The 27,222-nt window shown below is 45.0% G+C and overlaps 1 protein-coding gene across 1 annotated transcript in view; it reads left to right on the forward strand.

Moving 5' to 3' along the window:
- NRDC (nardilysin convertase) overlaps positions 1 to 27,222 on the forward strand; it is an 853,803-nt gene that overhangs the window by 434,164 nt on the left and 392,417 nt on the right. The window contains exon 25 of the mRNA XM_044086887.1: positions 13,687 to 13,825. Within this exon, the coding sequence (XP_043942822.1) occupies positions 13,687 to 13,825 (139 nt within the window). The remainder of the gene's footprint in view (positions 1 to 13,686; positions 13,826 to 27,222) is intronic.

A 27,222-nucleotide genomic window follows, 5' to 3' on the forward strand; every position in this document is an offset into this window, starting at 1 on the left:
ACACACAGACGCACACACAGACGCACACACAGACGCACGCACAGACGCACGCACAGACGCACGCACAGACGCGCGCACAGACGCGCGCACAGACGCACGCACAGACGCACACGCACAGACACGCGCACACAGACACGCGCACACAGAGCAAGAGAATGCCAAATAATGAAAGGCTGTATATAGAAAAAAAAAAAGAAAAGAAAATTTAACTAGCTGTTAAAAAGAGCTGATAAAATTGCAAACATCAGAGGTTGAAATAGCTGACTGAGCTTCAGTTTTTCAAGAAGAGCTATTTCAAAATATTACAGTTAGAAGAAAGTGCAGATAGAGAAAACCTTTAAGATTTTCCTGCCGTGCCAGAGATACTGGAAGGAACAGACTGTATTAATTTCATGAATGTATAAATTAGCAACTGGATTTGTGTTCCACAGCAGGCTTTGTTAATTGAAAGGGCACATTCAAGTGTATGCTTCACACCTAGCCGTGAAAAGGCAGCCAAGACCTATTTTAGTAAAGACGCAATCATACCAGCAGAAAGAAAAAGCATTTAAAATTGGAGTCAACGGAGTGTTTGAGGAAAATGAATATTCACTCTACACCAGGCACAAGAAAATAAGTTTATCCCAGCAATCAGTGAATGTCAAAACTAGGTGTGAAATTGAAGCTGCTGCTGTGTTCGGCTATCTTCAGAATATTTGTTCCTAAGTGATCAAAAGACATTTTTGATGCAGAATAGGCTAAGGAGGAAATAAAAGTGCGTTAAACAAGGAATGAGTCAGCAGGCACAAGAAGATTCTGTTTCTAATTCCTTTTGACAACAAAGTCTGTAGAGGGAGTTTGCTTGTGATACCTTTTCTATTGTTCCAAAGGAAGATGCTTAAGTGACAGAAAAAAAAGCACAGGAGCTGACTAGAAGAATCAGAGGTACTTTAAATTTGAACCAGAGACTGGCATCGGGAGATGGGGATGACCAGCAAGAAGACTAGCAGCATTGTGAATTTAGACAGTAAATGGCGACTAAAGACTGTAAGCATCAGTCCCATTAAATATATGATTATACATGTGAAATGTGGCTTTGCAACAAGAAGTGGCTGATAAAGATTGGAATTTTGTTAACAATGTTAAACTGGTGGATTAACTGTAAAGAATATACCCATTTTGTGTAATTAATGTTAGAAGAACTCGGAAGGGACTGAAGAAGTAACTAATAGTTTTGTTCTTAGTTGGATAAAACTGTCATGATATAGATTACATGTTTATATTGTAAAGCTGTTTTGTATCAGGGGTATCATAAATGAGAGGTAGAGGAAGTCTTATCAATGATTGCTATATATGTTAAAGATATGAAAGTAATTTTTCTTGGTTGTAATATATCCAGGCTTTCACTTTGGCAGGGTGAGAAACACTGGAGAGAAGCAAGTTAAAGTTAATATATTGTGATCTTGTGCTGCTGGAGTGGGGGATCTAGTTGTGTAGTGATCACATATGTAGAATAAGATGATAATCTCCTCCCTGTTTTTACAGAGGCGGTTATCTACAGTAATGTCTGTAGTTTAAGCTTGTAGACAATTTTTTTAATCAAATAGGTTTGAAAAATAAGACATTAAAAACTATATGGAAAATGTTGGTTTTCTTGTTTTTACCAGGTCATTAACTGTTTTTTCCATTAGCAAATGCTTTCAGTTGGAGAGAAGCCTGCGGGTGCAAGCAATTAATCATGAGGTGTCTGTGTTCTGAGTGAATTTTGCAGACATTCTTTCTTGCATCTGCAAAGTTGACTTGTTTTTTTCATTACCTACTGCTTCTACTTGAGATGAGCTGTCTGCAAATGCAAGCAATTAATCATTAGACATCTGAACATGCTGTACTTCACGCATTTCTGTCAGCATGGTTTAATCAACATTTAAAGGTACATTGTCAAGCATTGTAGTGAAAAATAAATGAAGTCTGAAATTGTAGAGAGCTAAAGTAGTTAGCAGCCTTGGTACTTTAATGCATGCATTATAACAGTCCACAGTTTAGCTTATTTATTTAAAGGTAGCCAGTGCACTTTTTCTTAGGGCTAACATTTACTGTTGACTGGAAGCATGCAAAGTATTTTTCACATCTGGGAAAGGAATATAGATAAGAAAAGAAAATACTATAAGTAGGTACACAGCATGCTGTTTAGTGTGTAATTTTAATTTTAGAATAGGAATTGCCTATGGGTGCAAACTGAGTTGGGCCAACTGCTCTATATGGAGTGGTAAACTTCATTTTTTGAATGTATATATCTTTTTGTGTGTGTGTGTGTTTTTTTTTTTTTGTTAAGTTAAAAGGGCAATGGGGATTCCAAGACTGTTTAGCTTCATGTTTGTGTTTCATTGAAGTAAAAAGATCTGAAAAATGCAATACAGGTCCAAATAGAGATGACAAGAAGCAATTCATAAGAGTTCAGCTTGTCAAGCAGTAGTGAGTATGTGTAATCTAAAAGTTTGAAATATGTATCCAAAACAACTATCATGTATAATAAGTGGGAGTAACTGCTTTCTGTCATGGTGGCTACTCTGTCCTTACACAGGTATAGACCAAAAGCAAAGAGCATTGAATTATATCAAGAAATATAGGGTGAAAGAAGCAATGTTGCAGGAGACACATTTGGATAAAAGTATTCTGTGCTCAAAGCTCATGCCATTGGCTGTGAACACGGGTTCTAGAAATCTGGAAGTTTTGTTGTTCCTGTCAGATCAGCATGTGTGGGATCCAACTTAGGTCAGGAAAATCTTCCTGAGTAATTGCTGTACAAGTATTTGTAACATTTCAGCAGTGCAGTTGTGTGCCCCCCTTGCATGACACTGCCTGTCCTTTATGTATTATGAGCCCTCCATAAAAGGAGTATTTGTTAGGTGCCATCATTATTTCATCTTGCTGCTTCAAAAAGTGGTAGTTACCTGGCTGTTTTCTTTTAGTGAGTAGGTCACCTTTGGCTAACATTTTCAGTCATTAAGTACTAGAAAATTATCCTGATTTGCCTATGCTAGAGAAGAAAGATGTCCTTTCGTATGAAAGAGTTTGAGTGCGGTTGTTTCCCTACTGTAGTCTATTAGTAGATGGTATCAAAGGATTTTTTTATTCAGTTTGTTTTTGTTTGAAATATTCACATTATGTTTATAATTGTAAACCATAATGCATTTAACAAAGCTATAGAAATAACATTAAAAACTTTTAAAAAAAAGCATTTTGTTAGAGAAAAATCTTAACAGAAAATCTGTCCCCATGCTGTTTAGAGGGACTGACGTCTGATTATAGCTTGGGCAGCTTGTGTTGGATTAGTGACATTAGTGTCTAAGAGACAGGGTGGATGAGGATGAGTTTAAGCAGCCAATATAGGGAGGGAGGCTGCTTGAACTGTGGCATTGATAACACCTACTGATGGATGAGGGTGTCACCTGCCTGTAATGGCTAGGACTAGCTTTCTGTTTTGATGTGGAACTGTGCTCTGGAACCAGAGAAGGGGAGGTACACGTGGGAAATTGCATAATTGCGTCTTCCTCCTGACCAGGCAGCATCTGTGAGTCATCAAACTGTCTGTGGGAGGGATAGGTTAGCCACTTAGGACCTGAAGCTGGCAGTCTCGCTGCCACCTGAGGGAGAACAAATGAGCCGAGTAGGATTTCTTTGCAGGAATGAATGGGTCCTTGGGCTCTTGCATAGCCCAAGTTTGCTTGCAGCCCCCCCCATGGAACACATTGGCGGGAATAGGATGATTAGGTGCTAGCAGAAGAACAATTGGGCTGGTCCTGGAGAGATGGGATAGAAGTAAATGTAGCCAAGTCCAGTGGAGGGTGACAGTTAAAACTAAAAGAGGGATCAAATATGTTGGAAGCTAGTACTTCAGAGAGAGTTTCTTGAACTGACAGACAAGAAGATGAAAAAGAAAGGCATACCTAAAAAAAAAGACATGCATTCCTTTCTTCTTGTCCTTGAGTTGCACCCTCAAGAGTGCCCACAGGGATATGCAGACTGTCACAAAGGTGAATAAGAACTATTGTCATTGATGCTGGTCCCTGAAAATCTGTTTAGCAAAAAGAAGCTGTTGCCTTAGGATTGTTTCTGCTGGATAGCCACTTAGTCGGGACTTGTATGGTTTATTGCAGATCTCCAGCTGTCCTTGTCCTGGCCAGTGTATGCACCTGTCACTATGGAAAAACAAACTGTAGCTTGGGCTTTCATTCCAAATGTAGGGCATTAGCGTAACTTTAGATGTCCTTCAAGGATGCATCTGCAGTCCTAACAAATGGGTTGTCCTGCCTCAGGCAGCCCTTCGGTCGGCCGGATTCCAAAGTCTGGGTCTGGCCTCGGCTGATGTCGCACTTCACCCGACGTCATAGCTGCTGTCAATTGGGTATAAAGGCATCAGCCGACGCCATATTCCTCAGTCTATCTTGCCGCGTGGCGCCCAAAGCAGAAGCTGTTCGCAAGTGCCGGTCGGTCAGAACCAGAGATTGCTACTACCGAAGACTTCTAAAAAGCTAAGTACCTCATTGGGGACTCTTTCTAGCCTCAGCCGATGTCAGAAAAAGTGAATAACTGTTTAACTTGTGGGAAACAAATACCTCATAAAGATTTCCACTCTTACTGCCTTCCTTGCTTAGGCCCAGACCACGACGTAGCAGCTTGTCTAGCCTGTGCTTCCTTCAACCAACGGACACTTAGACGTCGGTCGGAGTTTGCAGAGGAGTTTTTCGGCTCCGCTTTTGCTTACAACATGCCGTCGGAGACTCCGACTTCACAAGTAGCTAAAAAGCGTAAGGAAAAGGGCCGACACTCGCGGTCCGTGGTTTTGGCCGAAACCGCGGTTAAGCCAACCTCGAGTGTCTCGGTTTCGGCTGAAACCAAGTACTCGGTTCTTCCTTCGGCCGAAAGTATGCCTCCTACAACCGAGGCCTCATCCAGCATGGCTGAATCTGCTACTGAATTTCCACCTGCTCTTGCAGGTTCTCAGGATTTATCAGATACTATCCCTTTAGATATATCTACTCCTGCACGTGGAGCTGCTAGGCCCCCTGCATCCATGTCAATTAAGGCCTTTTCTAGGGCTAAAGCAGCTAAATCTTCTAAGACCGTGCCTGCTAAAACCCCCTCACACAGGCCTAGCTCTAGTACTCAAATGCTTAGCCTAGCAGAGGATCTCATTTCTTTGATCAGGGGATCCCAACCTCACCCTGACAGGGCCTCTCATCCCCCTCCAGAGAAGAGGCCTAGAGCAGAGCCCCCTGAGCCAGTTTCTACAGATTATTCCTCTGATGATTCAGAAAACTCAAATCCTCCAGAAGGCCCTTATTCTCCATATGAGGACTCTGATGCAGAAGACTCCATTCCTTCTGCCTCTCCTCCTGAGGAATTTTCTTTTGGGGAAACCTTGCATGCTATGAGAGAACAATTTCAATGGCAGGGCCAGGATTTTTCAGACTCTAGGAAAAGGCTTAGGACCTTTTTACATTTGCCACAGCATAGGCCTTTAGCCATTCCTCCAGTACTTACAGTTGTGGATGATGCATTTAATGATGCTTGCACTGCCCCTGACTCTCTTCCCCCGGCCCCTGCTAAGCCCGACAGATACTACAGGGTTCCAGACACACATTATCACTTGTATAAGGCTCCTATTGCAGATCCTGAAACTATTTCACAGGGCCCCAAAGCTGTAGCAGCTGCCTCTGCCAAAAACCCCCTCCCCTCTGAAAGAGAATCTAGGGCCTTAGAGATGGGGTAAAAAGTTTATACTTCTGCTACTCTTTCGGCTAGGGCCTTAAACTGTCAATTCCACATGATTCAGTATCAGGAATTTTTGTTAGATCAGCTAACTAAAAAACTGTCCTCTCCTGAACCTTTAGACCGCAAGTCCCTTCAGGAATTGGTACATAACACTCAGCAGGTCAGTAATCATTCCTTAAAATGCGGCTATGATGCACTGGAGGCTTCCTTTAGATCAGCTATGACTGGTACAGTGATCAGAAGGCATGCATGGTTAAAAGAGCAATCCTTACCAGACCATGTAAAGACAAAGCTCCTAGATGCTCCCATGGAAAAACAGTTTGTTTGGCTCCCCTGCACAGCAAGTGTTAAAGAAGGTGGAAGAAAAAGCAAAATCTGTCCAAACAGTCAAGGATTTCTTACAGGTCCAGCCTCCGAGGTTTAGTAGGAATTGGCCTTCCAATAATTGGTCCTTTCCAGACACCACCAGAGCACAGAGAGGCAGAAATAGGCGCCCAAGAGGCAGAGGTCAATCCAGAGGTGCCTACAGGGGATGTCAGTGGCAGCCTAACAACCAGAGAAGTACTGCCACAGATCCAGCCACTACCACTTCCACAGGACAATCACAGTGACTTGGCTCTGAAACCGCCTACCAGGGAACAACTAGAAGCACCCTTAGGCGGGAAGCTAGCCTTATTTTCAGTAAACTGGCATTACATTACAGGAGACAAATGGATTTTACAGACAATAGACAAAGGTTACAGGTTTCACTTCCATACTCTACCAAGGAAGAGAGGAATGCCAAACCTACCACCAAACCAAAAGACAAACGCTCTAGAACAAATAGACCACTTACTAAGGATGAGAGCTATAGAAAAGGTACCGTCTATGGAACAAGGGCAATGATTTTATTCCAGACTTTTCCTGGTACCAAGAAAGGAAAACCAATGGAGACCTATTCTCGACCTGTCCGCTCTGAACACATATCTCATTGTTCCAAAATTCAAGATGCTGACCCTACAGCAACTTCTTCCCATGCTGGGCAAGGAGTCTTGGCTGGTAACTCTAGATCTCAAGGAGGCATACCTGCACGTCCCCATACCACCAAATTGCAGAAGATACCTCAGATTTCTTGCAGGATCAGAGCATTATCAATTCTCAGCATTGCCTTTGGCTTATCTACTGCCCAGAGTATTCACGAAATGCCTGGCATCAGTAATTGCTCATTGCAGGCTTCAGGGAATTCAAATTTATCCATACCTGGACGACTGCCTGTTACAAGCGGACAACAAAAACAAATTAACAAAAGATTTGAGAAAGGTTATTCACCTATTGCAAGCCCTGGGATACACAGTCAACATAAAAAAGTCAAGGCTGATTCCATCCCAAAGGATAACTTTCTTGGGTGCAGAACTGGACACATCAAACCAAATGGCATTCCTCACAGCAGAAAAGCAAAAGCAACTACCACTCTATTTCATGGCATTAACAACGCAGAACCAGCTTGCAGCAAGGAAAGTCCTGCAAGCCCTGGGTTACATGGTATCCTGCATAATATTAATTCCGCATGCCAGACTACATATGAGGAAGTTACAATGGTACCTGAGGAATTTATGGTCTCAGCACAAGCACAGCCTAGAAGCCCAAATTCCAATAATTCCATGCCTGAAGCAAGAATTCCAGTGGTGGGCTCAGGCCTGTCAATTGAACAAAGGACTGCCGTTCCACAGCCCTCACCCAAGCCAGACTATCACCACGGACGCCTCAGACCTCGGTTGGGGGGCACACATGGTGGACAAGTGCATACAAGGCTTATGGACACAAGACCAGCTGAACCTACACATCAATCAAAAAGCGATGCTGGCAGTAAAGCAGGCAATTCAGTCATTCAGACCGTTTCTTCAACAGGGTCATTTGCTGATAAGGACGGACAACACCACAGTTATGTGGTATATCAACAAACAGGGAGGCACACATTCATATCCTCTATGCCGGATGGCAATGGACCTCTGGATTGTGGCCCTGAACCTCAACATTCAGCTCCAGGCCATATTTGTGCCAGGAAAAGAAAATATACTAGCAGACATCTTAAGCAGAACTACCACGGATGCCCACGAATGGATGCTGCATCCAGACATCTTCAAGTCCATTACAAGAAAATGGGGACTGCCAGAAATAGACCTGTTCACATCCCCACACAACCACCAATTGAAAAAATTCTGCACAAGGACATACCACCCACTTGCTTGGAAGGTGGACTCCCTATCCTTCAGTTGGGAAAACCTGACAGCATATGCATTCCCACCTCTTCCTTTGATGCACAAAGTGCTACTGAAGATCAAAGAAGATCACCCAAGGATCATCCTGATAGCTCCAGACTGACCGAGGCAACATTGGTACCCGCTACTGAGGAGTATGTCTCGGGGAACACGCATGGCCTCTACCCCTAGTTCCTTTACTGCTAACACAGAACAACTTCAAAATCCTGCATCCAAACTTGAAACACTGCAGCTAGCTGCTTGGAACATTACATAAAACAAAATAACCCAGATCTATCTCAAAGGGTTAAAGACATTATCTTGGAGGCTCGCAGACCCTCAACAAGGAAAACTTATTCAGCAAAATGGAAAAGATACCTCATTTGGAGTGCAGCAAAAGGAGAAAATGTATCATTGGCAAACATAGCTAACATCCTGGAATATTTAGCAGAGCTTTTCCACAATGGCCTGTCTTACTCCTCCATTAAGATTCATGCATCAGCAATTTCAGCAGAATACAACATGGATCCTCCAGTCTTCTCTCATCCTCTACTCAGGCAGTTTCTGAGAGGAATTAAAAATGTAAAGCCGCCAAGGAAGCCACCTTTGCCTACATGGGACCTGAACTTTGTGTTAGAAAAGTTGACACTTCCCCCTTTTGAACCAGCAGCAACAGCAGAATTACAGTTCTTATCTTGGAAAACTGCTTTCCTGCTTGCAATCACTTCAGCAAGAAGGGTTTCTGAATTACAGGCATTAATGGCAGTACAGCCCTTCCTTATCTTCCATCAGGATAGAGTGTCCATGAGAACTAATCCTACTTTTATGCCAAAGGTGGTCTCCAGGGTATCATTAAACCAAGCAATCCACCTACCAACATTCTTCCCCAACCCACAGAACAGGGGGGAAAGACTACTACATACCTTGGATGTGTACAGGCAATTGCGCTACTACCTGGACAGAACCAAGAACAATAGAAAAACTGACCAGCTTCTGGTAGCATATGCAACAGGAATGGAGGGAAAAGCAATTTCAAAACAGACAATCTCAAAATGGATAGGAAATTGCATTAGATTTTGTTACTCTTTTCATGGAAAGACAACTCCAGAAAACATCAGACCTCACTCCACAAGGGCTACAGCCACTACTACAGCTTTTTTACGAGGAGTGGCTACCAAAGACATTTTAGAGGCTGCTACTTGGAGCTCCGTGCATACATTTGCCAAGCATTATAATCTACCTTTATACTCCAGATCCCGAGCAGGTTTTGCCACTGCTGTTTTGCAAGGGATCTTAACTACACCATAATCTTCTTAGTACCTCCTCCCCCAGTTTGGCTATGGTATTCTACCCATTTGTTAGGACTGCAGATGCATCCTTGAAGGACATAGTACAGTTTTGTACCTACCATAAATGTAGATGTCCGAGAGGTATGCATCTGCAGTCAGGATTACCCACCCTCCTTCCCCTCTGTGGTACTCCTAAGGTATTTGCCCATCTTGTAGCTAGCTGGGGGAATCTATTATGGTGTATTTGTTTGTATATATGTATATACCTGTTTATTTTTATTTGCTCTCTACTGTTTGGAATCATTTGCATTTACCCAAATTTAGCCTTCCTAGAGGGCACCTGGCATCTGGGGCAAGAAACACTGAGGAATATGGCGTCGGCTGATGCCTTTATACCCAATTGACAGCAGCTATGACGTCGGGTGAAGTGCGACATCAGCCGAGGCCAGACCCAGACTTTGGAATCCGGCCGACCGAAGGGCTGCCTGAGGCCAGGACAACCCATTTGTTAGGACTGCAGATGCATACCTCTCGGACATCTACATTTATGGTAGGTACAAAACTGTACTTTCATGGTGTCTTGCCCTGAAATCTGCAGTTATTCCTGTGATCCTTCTGCCCCCTTTGGGGTCTTGGCTACAGTAGTATAAATTGTACACAAGTGTTCAACCCTCTGTAGAAAGTTCTGTGAAGTAAGTTATTGCCGATTTGTGAGCATTCCATATTAGTGATTGATGTGTGCACTATGTGCATTATTTTCTCCCCCTGTCCCCTGTGGTGCTTCATCTAAGTAAACTTTTATAATTGTGGGATTTCAATAATGCATTGTCGTGCTCTTCACTAGGGCTTAGGCCACAGAATTTCCATCCTGTGTGTCCAAGTTTGAGTTTATATTGGTGGAATTGTTACTCCAAAATCTTCTGGAACCTGAGTTTGAAGAGGAGCTTTTTAAAATGCCTTAGTAAGGCTTTTTATTTTATTTATTTAACATTTGTTTTACCGGGAAAGTCCGACTTGGAACAAAGCCAATTTTCAGCATAGGCCCGAGTAGAAATGCTCCAGATGCATGTCTCTGTAATATGGGAAGAAATGGGAGTACCCAAAGAAAACCCACACAAACGCAGGGAGGACATGCAGATTCCACACAGAAGGCACTCCAGCCGAGAATCAAACCGGAGAGCCTCTTGCTGTGAGCCGACAAAGCTACGGGATTACATTGCTGCTATAGCCAGTGCTTCAACCTGGGTGTTAAATTACACTTCCCAGTAGCAGTATGGCTGTGTACTAGAATCCTGTTTTGTCTTCAGTGGCCCCAGACATAGAACCAGGGGGAGGCTAAGGTGATGGTCAGCCACGAGAAAGTTCATAAAACAAAAGGGATAGGAAAAATGTAGTAAAGAGCAAAGGAAAGGAAACGATAATAAAGAAATTAACTGACAGACAACTACAATTCCCCTCCTACATTTATTTGTACCAGTCATTGGTTGGGCAATCTCTGTTGTACAAAGGGACAGACCTGTGACTGCAGCTCGGGTGACTGGGGTTTAATTGAAGATGTTGGCTTTTAGAGAATGGGTATGAAAGTAGGTATCAACTGTCAGCCCCTGGGGAGGGAAGTAGTTTAGCATGTTATTTGGTTTACACCCAGTGGAAGCCAGAGTGCACTGCAGGCAGTGAATCTACCAATGATAAGCACGTGTCTCTGCCTAGCAGCTGCTCATAGGTTCATACTAGGCTATCTGCCCTAGGGCATTTACAAGCCTAGCCAGAGTGTGTTTGGCTTTCACCGCCCCTTGGAATGAGTTTACTGTGCCCTTTTTAAGGTTGTTGTAGAGTAATAACCAAAAAACAGGTAAAAGAACACCTGGACAAAATACTTTGCCAACCCACTGTAATAGTGGGTTCTACATAGTTTATCCCCAACTGTTACACCTACACACATTGATAGTCTAATTTTTACCACCGAATCCATTACAGATCTCTTTAAACTTGCATCTCTTACCCCTTTCCCCAAAGTAGATAACCCAAAAGAAGTAGAAGATTTTAGGCCTATTGCTAACCTAGACCCACTTGCATACATCTTGGAAAAATTGTGTATGAGTATTCTAAAAGTTGTTATTCCATTTGATATCCTATCTGGCAAGTAACATGGGGTTTAGACCAGCGTATAGCACTGCTGCTACCAATGGTATCGTAAGTAATGCTGACCAGGTAAACTAACAGGAGCTTTGTTAATTGATCTCAGTAGTGCACTTGAGTCTTTTGATCACAACCTGCTTTTGTTCAAACTGGAAAGATGCCAGTTCTGAACTCGGGTGTGTGCATGATTTGCAAATCATCTAGGAAAGCGTGCATTCAGAATTAGACACAGAATTGCAACCTGTTCCATTGCATGCAAGTACAGGAGTACTTCAAGGTTCCGTCCTAAGCCCACTGTTGTTTTCACTGTCCGTCACTGATCTGTAGTGTAACATTCCAGATTTAAACTGTATTCCTTATGCAGATAATATAGTAATCATAAGAGCTGCTAAATTTCAAAGGATATCATCACTTCCATGCAAGCTGACTTGGGTTGTAATTATTTTTATGATAGCAGTGTCACACTGAATACCACAAACTCCACTGTAATGTTGTTTGGAATTTGTAAAATACTTGGTAGCTCCATTACTTAGGTATATTAGACCCAGAAGACCAGTCATTGCTGTGGTCTACCTCTTGGCCAAACACTTTACTTCACACCGCAGATTGACATGCAGTCAACAAGTCCTAGCACAATTCAAAGCAGCTTACATGATTTCCTACATCTTTATAACAGAAGCAAGGCAAGAAGTAGATGAACAGGACTGAATAGAATATTCCCTCATTGCCTTCAGTTCCACCCAAAACCTTAACATACTCCAAAAAACAGAACAAAATATTTGCTTTTATACACCCCAGCCTAGAAAGTGAACACTGCTGTCAAAATCAGCAGATCAAAATCCCTGCCAGTAAACAGAGATGCTTTTACTCTTAAACGCACTTGCTTTCAAACTACTGCATGATGCTGTCCACCACCCAGTAAATTCTTACAGTTCAGAGATTCAAACTACTCCCTGAGAAATACAACTGATGCTCAGCTGATCATTCCACACACACACACACACACACACACACACACACACACACACACACCACCACCACCAACCACAATGTACACTAGCCAGTTCAGAAAAAGCATCTATTTTCTAAACTTCCCTAAACACACTAGAATAAATCCCAAGAGAAGTTAGAGATATTTCTTCTGTCTGAATTTTGTAACACCCTTAAAAAGCATGTTAGAAAAATATGCACTGCCATTGTTTTGATAGTAATGAGTAAACAATTCCATATCTCTTCTAGTCAGCAGTCTAGTCTAGCTGAATAACTAATTTTTGAAAACAGTACATACTGCGGTGGTGGTGCTGCGGTAGCGTTGTCACCTCATAGCAAGACGTTGTCCCGTTTGATTCTCAGCTAGAGCGTCTTCTGAGGCATACGTGAATGGGGCATGCCTTCGTTGAAGGTTGTGTCAGGGCTGGTAACCTGGTACGTAAAAATCCACTACCAATCATTAGCGGACCGGAGTTCCGCTGTGGCGACCCCTAACCGGGAAAAGCCGAAAGACACAAACAAACCTGTCTTGGCAAATTAACCCTCTCTTTATTATTTGTGTGTGGTGGGTGTGGTGGGTGTGTGTGTGTGTGTGTGTGTGTGTGTGTGTGTGTGTGTGTGTGTGTGTGTGTGTGTGTGTGTGTGTGTGTGTGTGTGTGTGTGTGGTGTGTGGGTGTCTCAGTATAATATGTATGACTATTGCCCTATATTTTATATTTTCTTGTGTGGTGGTGTTTATAAAACTCTGTTGTGTATATTACTTTGCAATTATATAGTCTTACCTGTGATGACAAAGCTCAAGTAAGTTGTGCAGAATGCGATTGTTGAGTCTGTTATATTACAATTGTACTTTGTATGTGATGCTGTTTAATTCAATGCCTTAATGAACCAGTTTATGCCTGAAAAGGATCCAAAGACCACTGTGCCCACTCAGTTGATAGTTCTGAATCAAGTAGCGGGGGCACCAATGTGTATGCAAGTTTGTGTGTGTACTCCAGTGGTGGTTGTTCTAGGTCCTTCTTCAGTAGTATGGCTGTTGAACTTCGTAAGGGGAGTAAGGAGCATGCAAAATCTTCTGTTTGCTACCTGATGACAGAATTAGTCCATGGTGTCCGTCACCTCCCTGTCTGCATGTCCTCAGACACGAGGGAAAGGATGAAACAGGTATATATTTGGGATTAGGCCTCAGTGTTCTGGGGAGGGCAGAAGAGAAAAAGAAAGATAGCATCGTACTCATCACTAATGCTTTTGTCTTGTTTTTAATTACTTTTTTCCAGCAAACTGAAATTCAGACCACTGAAAAAACGTGTACCAGTTCAGTTTCAAGTGGTGGAATTGCCTGAAAAACCCCATCTGTGTAAAGTGAAGTCTCTTAACAAAGGTGATGCCAATTCAGAAGTCACTGTTTATTATCAGGTATGTTAATATTAACACGGCAGAAAATACTATCAAACCAGCTAACAGCAACAGTGTAAAATGGTTTTGTGAAGAATGAGAATATAATAAGGGGGATGCTGCTACTATAAAGTGATGTTTTGCAACAAAACCTGGAAAGTTCAAACCTGTTAAATTTACTGAGTTAATAACTATTGCAGTCTATAAGTAGATAAACACAGTAGCATAGTACTAAAGTAACAGCCTAGAAAACTTGAGAGAAGTCTTGTTTCTGAAAATATTTACTTTGTCTCTTCCTCGGACTACTTTCTGTCTGTCTTGCTTTCTACTGTTTTTTGCCAAACTGCTGTTCTAGTTACACCCTTTATCTATTTCTTTATTTAAATAAGTTAACCAGGAAAGTCCTGCTGAGGTTTCTACCTGCTATTCAACAGAGTCCTGGGGAGAGAAACTCCACAATAACAGATAGATAATCCAATATTTGATATATGCAGTAAGAGTCAATTATGTGTGCAAAAGACTGTTAATTTAACACTGTGTGTTCATTAAAATAAGCTAGAGAATTAACATTAAGGTATAAGCTGTGTATGACATTTAATGGAAATAAACCTAGGTTTGCGATGGTATTAGAAAGCACACTGTGAGGATTGAGAGTTAAAGTGAAAAAAGACAATGTATGGATTATGGCTGTGGATATAGTGGAGAAGTGACTAGAAAAAATTGAGTGATATTTTGTGATGCGGGGACAGTATTGTGATTTAATTTAGCGTTGCTTTCACTGAGCTTTGTACTTTGTGGTAGAAGTGGCTGATCAAAGCTGTAAGGGAGACCTATTCCTTTTAGTGACCATGCTGGAAGAGTAGAGGGATTCATCAGATCTGTTGCAGATTTTGATTTTGGTTTGGTGAGCTGGAGTCTTGGAAGATTTTTATTTTACATTTGTTGACCGGGATAGTCAGACTGGATACATGTCCATTTTCAGCAGAGGCCCGGGGAGAAAAGCTCCAAAGGTAGTTACATAAGCAATCTTAAAGTACAAATTAAACAAAAGTAATCTTAACGTAGTACAAATAAAACACAATTTACAGACTCTGTTGAGGAGTAAAAGTTATGCAAACTCACAAACTTCTAATTTGGCTTAACAATTAAAACACAGTTTAGTTCCATTTACAAAAATAGTATCAGTACACTAGTAAGACTAAATATTTAGTCAGGCTTGGAGGAAGGACATAACCATTGAGACTTGAAATACTGCTTGAGAGTTTTCTTGAATTGAGATAGGGTGGTGTCTAGGGTAATGTTAGCAGGTAGTGAGTTCCAAGTTTTGCCAACAGAGTTAGTAAACAGGCAGTCTCCGGCTGAATTGTTGGATTTGATAGTTTGTACTACCAGTCTATTAGATGAGTGAAGTGGTCTGAGGTTGGAGTGGGAATCTATGAGGTTTTTCAGTGCAGGTGTATTTTCAGGTTGGTTAAGTACTTTGTGAGCCACAATAAGTTGGTTAAACTGTATCTGCTTGGGTAGCTCTAGCCATCCGAGATCATTTAGGTTTATACAGTGATGCGTTCTTTAGGGCAGGCCAGTGGCAAATCTAGCTATGTTATTATAGCAGCTAGAAAGTTTATTAAGTTCAGTTTTATTTAGGTTGGCAAGTAAAGGGGAAGCATAGAAGAGTGTAGAGAGTAGATGCGAGTGGGCAATGGCAGTCCTAGCAGGTGGGGTTAGGAACGGCTTTATCCTATATAGTGAGCCCAGTTTTTTATTAATGGTTTTGATAGTTTTGTTGATGTGCACATCAAATTTAAGATTGTTGTCTACAGTAACTCCTATGAGTTTTGTGTGTGCCTCTGAGGAGATTATGGTACCATTATTAAATTTTATGGTGAGAGATGACGCCGGGGATCTTTGGATGGGGGAGAAAAGTAGGAGCTTTGTTTCATTGGGCTTTAGAATCAGACAGCAAGCAACAAGCCAATTTCCAACTAAGTTAAAAGTACTCGTCTGCATCTCTGTTTGTGAGGTGGCAGTGCAGATCAACGTGGAGTTATCTGCATATTGAATGCAGTCAGCTTTTGGGATGACAGTGTGGAGGTCATTAATAAAAATGGAAAACAGAAGTGGTCCCAGAATAGACACCTGGGGGACACCTAGGGTGTTGAGTAGGAGGTTTGATAGTTTGTTCTGCCATAGGACGGCTTGATGTGTATTGTGCAGATAGGATTCAAACCAATGGAGAGAGTGATTGCCTAGAGACATTGTTGTCAGGGTGTGGATGAGTAGATGGTGGTTAACCATATAAAAAGCCTTGGAGAGATCCAAAAAAAGGGCTGAGGATAATTTCTTATTGATGTTCTTCGTGTTTCACTGTTGCAGTCATCACATTTGGGTTATCTGCTTGCAGTAGCCCTCAGTCGGCTTGATTATCAAAGTCTTGGGTCCTGCATCGGTTGCTGTCTCATCTTCCGTGATGTCAGGTAGTCAGGGGTATAAAGCATGCAGCCGACGCCATTACATCAGTCTTTCTTGCCGTGCCCGAAGCAGAAGCAGTTCGCAAGTGCTGTCAGCCAACTCCTGAAATTTTCGTTTTCGAGTTTCAGAATCGAAGTCTTCAACTAAAGCTAACTTACCCCATTGGGGAAACTTTTTCTTGCTCTAAACTGATGTCAATAAAAGTCAGTAACTGTATTTCTTGTGGAAAGCAAATACCTCATAAAAATATTCATTCGTACTGTATTCCTTGCCTAGGCCCTGACCACGACATACCTCGCTGTCAGTTTTGTGCCTTATTTAAGCAACAAACTATCCATCGTCTGTATATTTACGCTTCTAAATATATTGGTACTCTGTTCAATTATCCAGGTAAGTCTTTGGTAAGCCATCCGTCTACCGAAATTCCAAAAAAACGCAAAGATAAAGACAGAGGCAGGCCGCCTAGGTCCAAAGCTGCCAACAACGCTTCCCACTACTTCAGATTCGCAGGCCTCTACTGAGACCCATTCGGGGTCCGGTATGCCATGAGATGCTTCAACTGTGGAACCTGCGGATGTCTCTACCTTGGATGGGTCCGGAGCCGCTGTGCAGGCACCGGCTTCTGAGGGTGTATTCAGGCCTACTGACTTTCATATTAAACCGATGCCATCTTCTTCTTCAAGGCCTAAAACTCGAACCATGCCTAGAAACTGACGCCCAGACCTGCATGGTCAGGCCTCTGTGCCTAAAAAACAAATAAGAATGGCTGAAGACCTTATTACTTTAATCAGGGGAAGCCAACCTTCCCCCTCTAAGAGACCTAGGACTGAGTTTGCTTATAATATTTCTGACCAGGATTCTGAAATTTGTTTCCTCTGATGACCAGGATTATCCCTTATCTACCTATGAGGATTCTGATGCTGAGGAATCTATTCCCTCTGCTCCCCCCCCCCCCCCTAGAGGATTTCTCTTTTGGTGAAACCTTGCATACTCTCAGGGAGCATTTTCGTTGGGAAAGTCAGGATTTCTCCGATTCTAAAAAGAGGCTTGGGGATTTCTTACTTCTGCCCCAGCACAGTCCTTTAGCTATACCTCCTGTACTGGACATTGTTGATGATGCCTTTTCGGAATCTAGCTTGGCCCCTGACTCTTTACCTCCTGCTTCCATAAAACCTGATAGATATTAGTGTACCTGACTCTCACAAGTTCCTTTTCAAAAATCCTACTGCGGATCCTGAAACCATTTCATAGGGACCCAAGAGCATTAAAGCTACTACTGCCCAAAATCCTACTCCCTCTGATAGAGACTCCAGGGCACTGGATAGATGGGGTAAGAAGGTATACACTTCTGAAACTTTGGCCATTAGGGCCTTGAATTGCCAGTTTCATATGTTAAAGTAGCTGAATATTATTGGATTGCTTAAACAGAAAATGTTGACTCCTGATTGTGCTGAAAATAAGCAATCTGAAGTAGGGACTTCATTTGTCAGCAACCTTTGCGATATGGATCCGATCTCGGATCCGAGCCGGCAACTTCTATCACAGCATAGATCCGAGCTCCTAGCTCCTCCCCTTACCCATAATCCCCTGCCTACCCTGACTGACCTCAGATCTAGTTTGCCGCTCTTCAAGCAACAGCTAGATTCCAGAGCTCTTGGCGACTTTGTGAGAAAAAAGTTTTCTTTCTTCTTTATCTGATTGAGTGATTGTGTGTGCGTGTTAGGTTTACCCTTAACACTAAAACTTATTATTTTTAGCTTACTCAGCTTAAATTTTAATTTAAATCCCCCCCCCCACCCGCTGGTCATAGCGTGTGTGTGTGTGTCTTGAATGTAGGGGCCTAGTGAGTGTGCTTTACTTTAGTTATGTCGGAGGCCCCTAAAGCCATTTTTTCGAAATGCACCGAGTGTGGTCACAAGCTTTCACCGGCTGATGGTCACACTCGGTGCGTTAGGTGCCTTGGGGTTGAATACCTCTCTTCGGGTTGCGCGATTTGCATGGCGTTCAACCCCAGGGCACTTAAGGATCGGAGGTCAAAGCTGGTTCTGGCGGGCCTTTTACCCCCAGACTCTGCTTCGGCCTCCGACCGGGACTCAACCTCCCGCTTCGGCTCCGGAGGATAGGGAGTCCAGGAAAGAGAAGCGGAGGGAGAAACACCTTAAGCGGCGGGCCGAGGACTCTTCATCGGCCCCGCCCGCCAAGAGGGCTTCTCCATCCAGGTCTCCTCCTCCTTGGATCCGATCCCCTTGTTTCTCCCCGGGACCAGAGGAGGAGGTGACCCGGTCCCCGTCGAGGTCATCGAGGCGGCACTCCAGGTCGGCCTCGGTGGCCTCTTCGAGGTCCACCTTTAGCATGTCAGATGCGGACATGGACCGGATGATGAGGAGATTCATCCAGGCCCAGATGCAGATGGGAGTGCTCTTGCCTCCCACCCCTTTGGGGGGGAGCTCGACCCCTTTTTTCGCCCCTATTGCTCCTTCTCCGACCCACATTCTGGGGTCGGAGCGCTCGGAGCCGAGCCACGTTGGATCCGGGGGTGGGTCGGAGCCGACCGTGCTGGGCACATCGGCTCCGACGGCTCCCTCGAGTTTGTCGGATTCGACCTCTCGGAGCCGTGGGCAGAGCTTCGGATCCGAGGGATTCGGTATGCTTTCGGCTCCGTCCCGGTCGGAGCACACTGGTCCCTCGGATCTGAAGTTCTCGGCGCCGGGTCCGATCCCCGCTTCGGATCCGAGTGGGAGTCGGGTCTCGGATCCGTCAGAGAGCAGCTCCCCCTCGGCTTTCGCTGTGGTGGAGAGGGCACTGTCGAGTGCTTCCAGGCCTCCGGTCCTGGCTTCGGCTCCCTCCCGCACTCCTTCTCATCTGGTCCTGGCTCCCCTCATCCGGCCCTCGGGGCAGCCTGCCTCAGCGCCTCTAGGAGTTCCAGTGGAACAAGATGCAGCCTGTGAGGACTCCTCGAACAGCCCCCCGAGGAAGTTCCTCACAAGGCAAAGTGCAAGAGGAGGCACATAGACTCCCCTGAGAGTCTCACCGAAGTTACGGACTTAGATGAAGGGGAAGGCTCCCCTAGGTCACCCCCCCGAAGATGTCTCCTTCGGAGACATCATGGAAATGCTCAAAATCAGGGGTGGGTGGTCTGCCCCCAAGGCTTCCTTTGATGAGTCCATATTCCTTGAGGCGTTTGAGGCAGGACCATCTATCTCTTGGGTGTCCCCTCCACCCGACCCCTTGGTGGATCTCATATCCACTAGGGCTTGGAAGGAACCGGACACCGTAGAGCCAATCCCCAAGCGCCTGGACAAAATTTTGAGCCCCCCTGCAGAGAGATCACACTGGAGCAGAAGTCCCCCTGTGGATGCCATGTTGGTGGCTGCAGCCACCAAGAAAGAGTTGGCTCAGGAGAGCCCCACAGTTCATCCTCCGAGCAAGGAATCTCACACGATGGACCATCTTGGGAAGCGGGCCTTCAGTTCAGCGACCTTCTCTATGAGGGCCTTGAACTACATGGCACACGTTATTCGGATGCAGCAGGATCTAATTAAGGAATACGCTGCTTCCTCCCCAGGGTCCATGTCGGAGGGAGACAAGGATCTGTACTCCTCCCGAATGGCCACCCTCCGCTCTATTTCTAACACCTCTATGCGGTTGTTGTCTCATGCTACTGAGGGAGCCGCTAGAGCAGGCGGAGTCGGGCTTGTCATGAGGTGACAGGCCTGGCTCCATCACTGTGACTTCTCGGAACCCTTTAAGGCGTCATTCGTGAATGCCCCTTTTGATGGTTCTGCATTATTTGGCAAAACCGTTCGCGACACTCTTGTCCAGAGCGAGAAAGATGGGAAGACTTTGTCTGCTGTCGGAGTCCGCTTCTCTGTGCCCCAGAGGTCCTTTTCCAAGAACCAAAATGGTCAGAAAAAGATATGGTTCCGAAAATCGCATCAGTCCCAGTCTGCTCAGGACAACCAGTCCTCTCGTGGCAGAGGAGGACAGGGAGGACGCCGCCTCAGAGGCAGAGGGGGTTCCAGGAATTTTGGGTCCAGAGAACCGTTCTCTGAGAGGCCCACGCAGAACCCCTGAGGGGTTACCCGGCTGCTCCACTCTGGAGGCAGTCGGGGGGGGCGTTTTTCGAGGCACCTAGCAATGTGGGAGTCCATAACAACGGATCGCTGGGTGCTTCGTATTATATCCAGAGGTTACCAAATTCCCTTTATCATAACCCTCAGAATCAGAGGCCTCCCCGACGTACCACCCAGTCAGAGGGAGGCAGCTGCTGCAGAAATTCAGCAGCTTCTGCAAAAAAGAGCCATCCAGCCCATCCCCCCAGATCAAATCTGATCAGGGTTTTACTCCAGGTTCTTTCTGGCGCCATACTTGAGGTCCATCCTCGACTTCTCTCTCCTAAACCTGGCGGTACCCAAAGAAAAGTTCCGAATGGTCACGTTGCAATCCGTCCTCCCCTTATTGCGGGAGGACGACTGGATGTGCTCCATAGACCTCAAGGAAGCGTACTATCACATTCTAGTGGACAGGCATTCCAGGAGGTTTCTCCGCTTCTGGCTTGGGAGCCAGTCACTTTCAATTCAGGGCCCTCCCCTTCGGCCTCACCTCAGCCCCCAGGGTATTCACCAAAGTCCTAGCGATAATAGCGGCCCATCTGAGACTCCAGGGAATTCAGGTCTTTCCATACCTGGACGACTGGCTCCTTACGGCCCCCAACAAGGCATCTACTTTGTTCATGCAGGGATTATTTCCTCAGTCTGGCTCCACTATTAGGATTAACCATCAACATGTCCAAATCCTCTCTGATCCCTACACAGGTGTTGGATTTTATAGGGGCGAGACTGGATTCCAGACAGATGCTTGCGTTCTTGACTCCAGACTGGCTTCGGAACCTGATGTTGCACGTGCAGGCCATCCTTCAACTGCAAACTCCTTCGGCGGAATTGGTCCTGAGGGCGTTAGGATCTATGGCGGCTGCAATCCCTCTGCTGCCATTGGCCCGGTTGAACATGAGGGTCCTGCAGTGGACCCTCCAGGTACAATGGTCCCTGTCTCGCAACCCCCTGTCTCATCCCATTTCCTTAAGCAAGGTTTGCAGAAGGTCGCTCGTGTGGTGGCTCCAGTCACCCAACCTCCACACGGGACGTCCCTTCTCACTACCACCGCCAGTCGACACAGTGACCATGGACGCTTCTCGCCTGGGGGGGGGCATTTTTCAGGCAGGACAGTCCAAGGCACATGGAATGACGTAGAGACCTCCTTGCATATCAACATCCTAGAGATGAGGGCGGTGCTTTTAACGTTGCAGGCACTACACAACTCTCTTCCGGTAGGGACGATTGCAGTACAGACAAACAACATGTCAGTCGTCTGGTACATCAACAAACAGGGGGGAACCAGGTCTTACCCCCTTTGCCGCGAGGCCATGAGAGTGTGGGAATGGGCGATTTCCACCAACCGCTTTCTCATAGCAACGCACATTCTGGGACTGTCCAACATTCTAGCGGACAGGCTCAGTCGTACTATCCTGACTCCTTACGAATGGTCTCTCAACCCTCGAGTTGCAGAGCAAGTATTTGCCCGATGGGGGCAACCTTGTTGCGATCTTTTTGCCTCTCCTTCAAACACCAAATGCAACGATTACTTCGCTCTGATCCCCCCTCCGGGGGAGTCCCCGAGAGACACTCTAGTTCATGCTTGGCCTCCCATTCTGCATTATGCCTATCCTCCTCTTCCCCTGATGTTGAAATTATTGCAGAAAGCCAGGCAGTTGGGGAGCAAGATGATCCTCATTGCCCCATTCTGGCCTCGTCAGACGTGGTTCCCTTACCTATGGTCTCACCTAGTGTATCCACCATGGATTCTGGATCCCCTCCCGGATCTCATTTCTCACCCTCTCGATCTTCCGACTCCGAACCTGGTCAACCTCAAGCTGACAGCTTGGTTGCTCCAGTTCCACTCCTCATAAGGACTCCCGGGATCTCATCACCTGTCAAAGCCATTCTTGTAGCAGCTCACAAGCCTTCCACCAGGAGGGTTTATCGGAGTAAGTGGAAACGCTTCACCATTTGGGCAGAACACCGTCGTTTAGACCCTTTTACAGCCCCGATAGCGTCGATTCTAGATTTTCTAACTTCTCTCTTTCACCAGGGGGCTAGTTCTTCCACAGTCAAGGTACAACTTGCAGCAATCTCATACTGTCACGTGGGGCAAGAGTCTGGCCCTCATCACTTCCAAACTCTGTAAGACCTTCCTCAAGGGTACCTTCCTCCTTAGGCCTCCAGTCAAAGAGGTGGTACCTCCATGGGATTTATCCCTAGTCTTACAGGCCTTGACTGGGTCCCCCTTTCGAACCGGCGGCCACGGTTGATCTCAAATTTCTCTCTTGGAAGACAGCCTTTTTGGTGGCCATAACTTCAGCCAAAAGAGTATCAGAATTGCAAGCTCTTTGTGTCAAACAACCATATTTGGTCTTTCACCCGGATAGGGTTTACCACAGGATCAATCCGTCCTTCCTACCTAAGGTATCTTCAGAAGCGAACATCAATCAATCCATCAATCTCCCAGTGTTTTTCCCCAACTTTCAAAACAAAGGAGAGTACAAGCTGCATTCCTTAGACGTACACAGACAACTACGTTTTTATATTCATAGAACTGCTGATCATAGGCAATCCGATCAGTTGTTTATCTCCTTTGCCAAAAGTAATTTCGGAAAGCCAGTTTCTAAAGTTTCTCTCTCTCGATGGATCTCGAGTTGTATTCTCTTAGCATATCAAAGCTCGGGAAGGCCTGCACCTCAAGGAGTCCATGCTCATTCTACTAGGGCCATTGCCACATCTGTGGCCTTTCAAGCTAGGGTTCCACTGGATGACATTTGTTCCGCAGCCACTTGGGCTTCATCTCACACCGTTATCAGCCACTATAAAATAGATGTTGTCTCCCGAGGTAGGGCGTCCTTTGGCTCTGCGGTGCTCCGGAATATCCTTCCATGAAGGCCACCCAATATTTAGGTAGCTGGGGACTCGGTCCCAAAGGTTGCTGACAAATGAAGTCCCTACTTTAGATTAAGAAGTTATGTACTCACCATAACGTTCCATCTGAGTAGGTATCTTCATTTGTCTGCAACCATCCCCCCCCTCCTTCCCCCTGACCAAAATGATCGTTCCTCTGGTTATTAGCATCTGTTCCCTTTGGGACACTTTTATCAGCTGTGCTATGGGGCAAACTTGATCTGAGGTCAGTCAGGGTAGGCAGGGGATTATGGGTAAGGGGAGGAGCTAGGAGCTCGGATCTATGATGTGATAGAAGTTGCCGGCTAGGATCCGAGATCTGATCCGTATCCCAAAGGTTGCAGACAAATGAAGATATCTACTCAGATGGAACGTTATGGTGAGTACATAACTTCTTATTTACAGGATTTAATGCATTCTGCTGAAGAAGTTGGTAAACATACATTGCAGTGTGGTTTTGATTCACTAGAGGCATCTTGGAGGGCTGTGGTAACTGGGTCTGTATGTAGAAGGCATGCTTGACTTAAGGAACAATACTTGCCAGATCATGTTAAAGCAAAATTACTGGATGCTCCCTTGAATCAGGACCACCTGTTTGGCAACAAGGCAGAAGAATTTCTTAAAAAGATGGAGGAAAAAGCTAAATCTAGGCAAACTGTTAAAGATTTTTTGCAAGTACAACCTCCAAGATTTAGTAGGCATTGGCCTTCTAAGAATTGGTCCTTTACTATCTCTTCCAGACCTTCTCGGTCCAAACCCAGATCCAGCAGAGCACCCAGGCTTCAGTCCCATGGGATGCACAGGACTAAGTAGTGGGGGGGGCTCCACCTCCAAATCTGGGAGTAATAACCCCCCCCCCATGGTAAACTGTCTCAATGACTTCTTTGTAAAACTTCCAAGCACTTCTCAACTGACTACCCCTTTGGGGGGAAAGACTGCACTTCATGCAAAGAACCGGGGACTCATTACCCAAAACAAATGGGTTTTAAATATAGTGTCCCAAGAATACAGATTTCACTTCTACACATTGCAAACTCCAAGCAGTTGGCCGGATCTACCTCCAAATCAGTGGGCAGAGGCCCAAAAGCAAGCACTCTCTCACTTAAGCATAGGCCCTATTCAGTTGGTACCAGAAGAGGAAAAGGGACAAGGTTTCTACTCGAGATTTTTCCTGGTACCCAGAAAAGAAAATTCATGGCATCCTGTCCTGGACCTGTCTATTCTAAACACCTTTTTGGTGATTCCAAAATTTAAGATGCTGACTCTTCACCAGTTGCTTCCTATGCTAAGTAAAGATGCCTGGTTGGCAACACTAGATTTAAAGGAAGCATACCTGCACATCCCAATTGGGGAATCTTGCAGAAGATACTTACGCTTCAAAGACAGCTAAACACACTATCAGTTCTCTGCACTGCCCTTTGGGTTATCTACTGCGCCCAGGGTATTCACAAAGTGCCTAGCTCCAGTCATTGCATTTTGCAGACAAACTAATATTCAAATATACCCATACCTAGACAATTGTCTAATTCAGGCAGAAAACCAAGACATACTTTTGAATCATCTGGCTTTTGTACAAAGGGTATTAACTTGTCTGGGGTACACCATAAACAAAAAGAAATCACACCTGGTACCCTGTCAACAAATTGTATTCCTGGGAGCAAGCATGAATACAACTTCCCAGATGGCTTTCCTCGCGCCAGAGAAACAAATTCACTTGACAACCTACTTCAAACAAGTGGCCACAAAAACCCTGCTATCTGCAAGGCAAATACTACAAGCCTTAGGGTTCATGGCCTCCTGCATTCTTCTAATTCCATGTGCAAGACTGCATATGAAGAAACTACAGTGGTATCTAAAAAGCCTATGGTGTCAACATTCTCAGGATCTGGAAGCAACGATTCATATCATTCCTTGCCCACACCTGGTGTTTCTTTGGTGGGCAGAGGCCTGCCACCAATACAAGGGACTACCATTCACACTACCCCCTGCCACCCAAACCCTAACGGATGCATCAGACTATGCATGGAGGCCGCACCTGGTAGGGAAGTGCATTCAGGGCAACTGGAACCCAATTCAAATGCACCTTCAGATCAGTCATATAGAAATGTTAGCTGTACAGAATGCTCTGACAGCCTTCAAGGACCACAGTTTTCCAGGACAATTAATGGTAAAGACTGACAATACCACTGTTATGTGGTACATAAGCAAGGGGGTACACATTCTTAACCCCTCTGCAGACTAGCCATGGCATTGTGGAACACAGCTTTGAGCTACCAAGTGCATCTACAAGCTCAATTCCTGCCAGGAAAACTAAATACACTGGCAGACGGACTAAGCAGAAACCTCATGGACCACACAAGTGGAAACTGGAAACAAGGATTTTCAACATGTTGACAAGCAAATCGGGGAGCCCAGATATAGACCTGTTTGCCTCTCCCCAGAACTATAAATTGGAAAAATTTTGCTCAAGGACTCCCCACAGACTAGCTTGGAAATTGGATGCCCTGTCCTTCAGCTGGAAAACTCTATCAATTTATGCCTTTCCTCTTCTGCCTCTGCTCTCCAAAGTAGTACTAAAGATCAAGCAAGACAAACTGGGGATGATTTTGATTGCACCAGACTGGCCACGCCAGCACTGGTACCCCCTCCTGCGCAGTGTGTCACTGTTGGCCCCATGGCACCTGCCTCAGACTCCTACCCTGCTGTCTCAGCAGGAGAACCAGTTTCTGCACTCTCAACTTCTAACACTGAACCTAGCAGCCTGGCTAATTACCTAAGCTCTCCTTTACCATACCTCAGTAAACCAGTGATGGATGTCATTTTAGAGGCAAGGAGGCCTAGTACTAGAAAATCTTATGCTGAAAAATGGAAAAGATTCTGTGCCTGGAACCAATCTCAAGGGATGAGCACAGCAGCGCCCAATTTACCTCAGACTTTACAATACTTAACTGAGATGCTTCCCAAGGGCCTGTCTTTTTCCTCAATAAAAATTCACGCCTCAGCCATTTCAGCTCATTATAACACAGTACCCTCCCCTCTTATCTCATCCACTGCTCAAGCAGTTCCTCAGAGGAGGCAGAAATTTAAGACTACCCAGGAGAGCCCCAACTCCAGCCTGGGACCTTAACTTTGTTTTGGAAAAAGTCACTCTTCCTCCTTTTGAGCCGGCTTCAAGTGCAGAGTTAAATTTCCTTTCTTGGAAAGCAGCCTTCCTTTTAGCAATCACTTCAGCAAGAAGGGCATCAGAATTACAGGCCCTTATGGCAGTGGAGCCTGTCATCATCTTTCATGCGGATAGGGTGTCCCTCTGGACCCATCCCTCCTTCATGCCCAAGGTGGTATCCAGTGTGGCTCTTAATCAGTCCATTCATTTGCCATCCTTCTTTTCTAATCCACAGAACAAAGGGGAAAGCATACTGCACTCTTTAGATGTGCACAGACAACTTAGATTTTATTTGGACAGGACTAAACCTCAAAGGTAATCTGACCAACTGCTGGTGGCATTTGCTGCAGGGGCAGAGGGGAAGGCTATTTCAAAGCAAACCATTTCTAAATGGATAGGCCATTGCATTAATTTCTGCTATAAGCACCATGGAAAACCTATCCCACAGGGGATTAGACCCCATTCAACCAGGGCTGTATCTACCTCTACAGCCTTTCTCAGAGGTGTCCCTACCAGGGACATCCTAGAAGCTGCTACCTGGAGTTCTGTACATACTTTCACCAAGCATTACCATTGCCAGTTTTCTCTAAATCCAGAGCTGGCTTTGCCACTGCAGTCTTGCAGGGCCTTATAGCTGGTCCTTATGCTATCTAAATTCCTCTTCCCATCCTTAGCTTTGGGAATCTACCCAAATGTGATGACTGCAACAGTGAAACACGAAGGGCATAGTGCAGTTGTGTACACTTACCGTAAATGTAGATGTTCGAGTGTATTCACTG

This window comes from Protopterus annectens, chromosome 10.part0 (assembly GCF_019279795.1).
Source record: "Protopterus annectens isolate FY-2018-M chromosome 10.part0, PAN1.0, whole genome shotgun sequence".
NCBI lineage: Eukaryota > Metazoa > Chordata > Ceratodontiformes > Protopteridae > Protopterus > Protopterus annectens.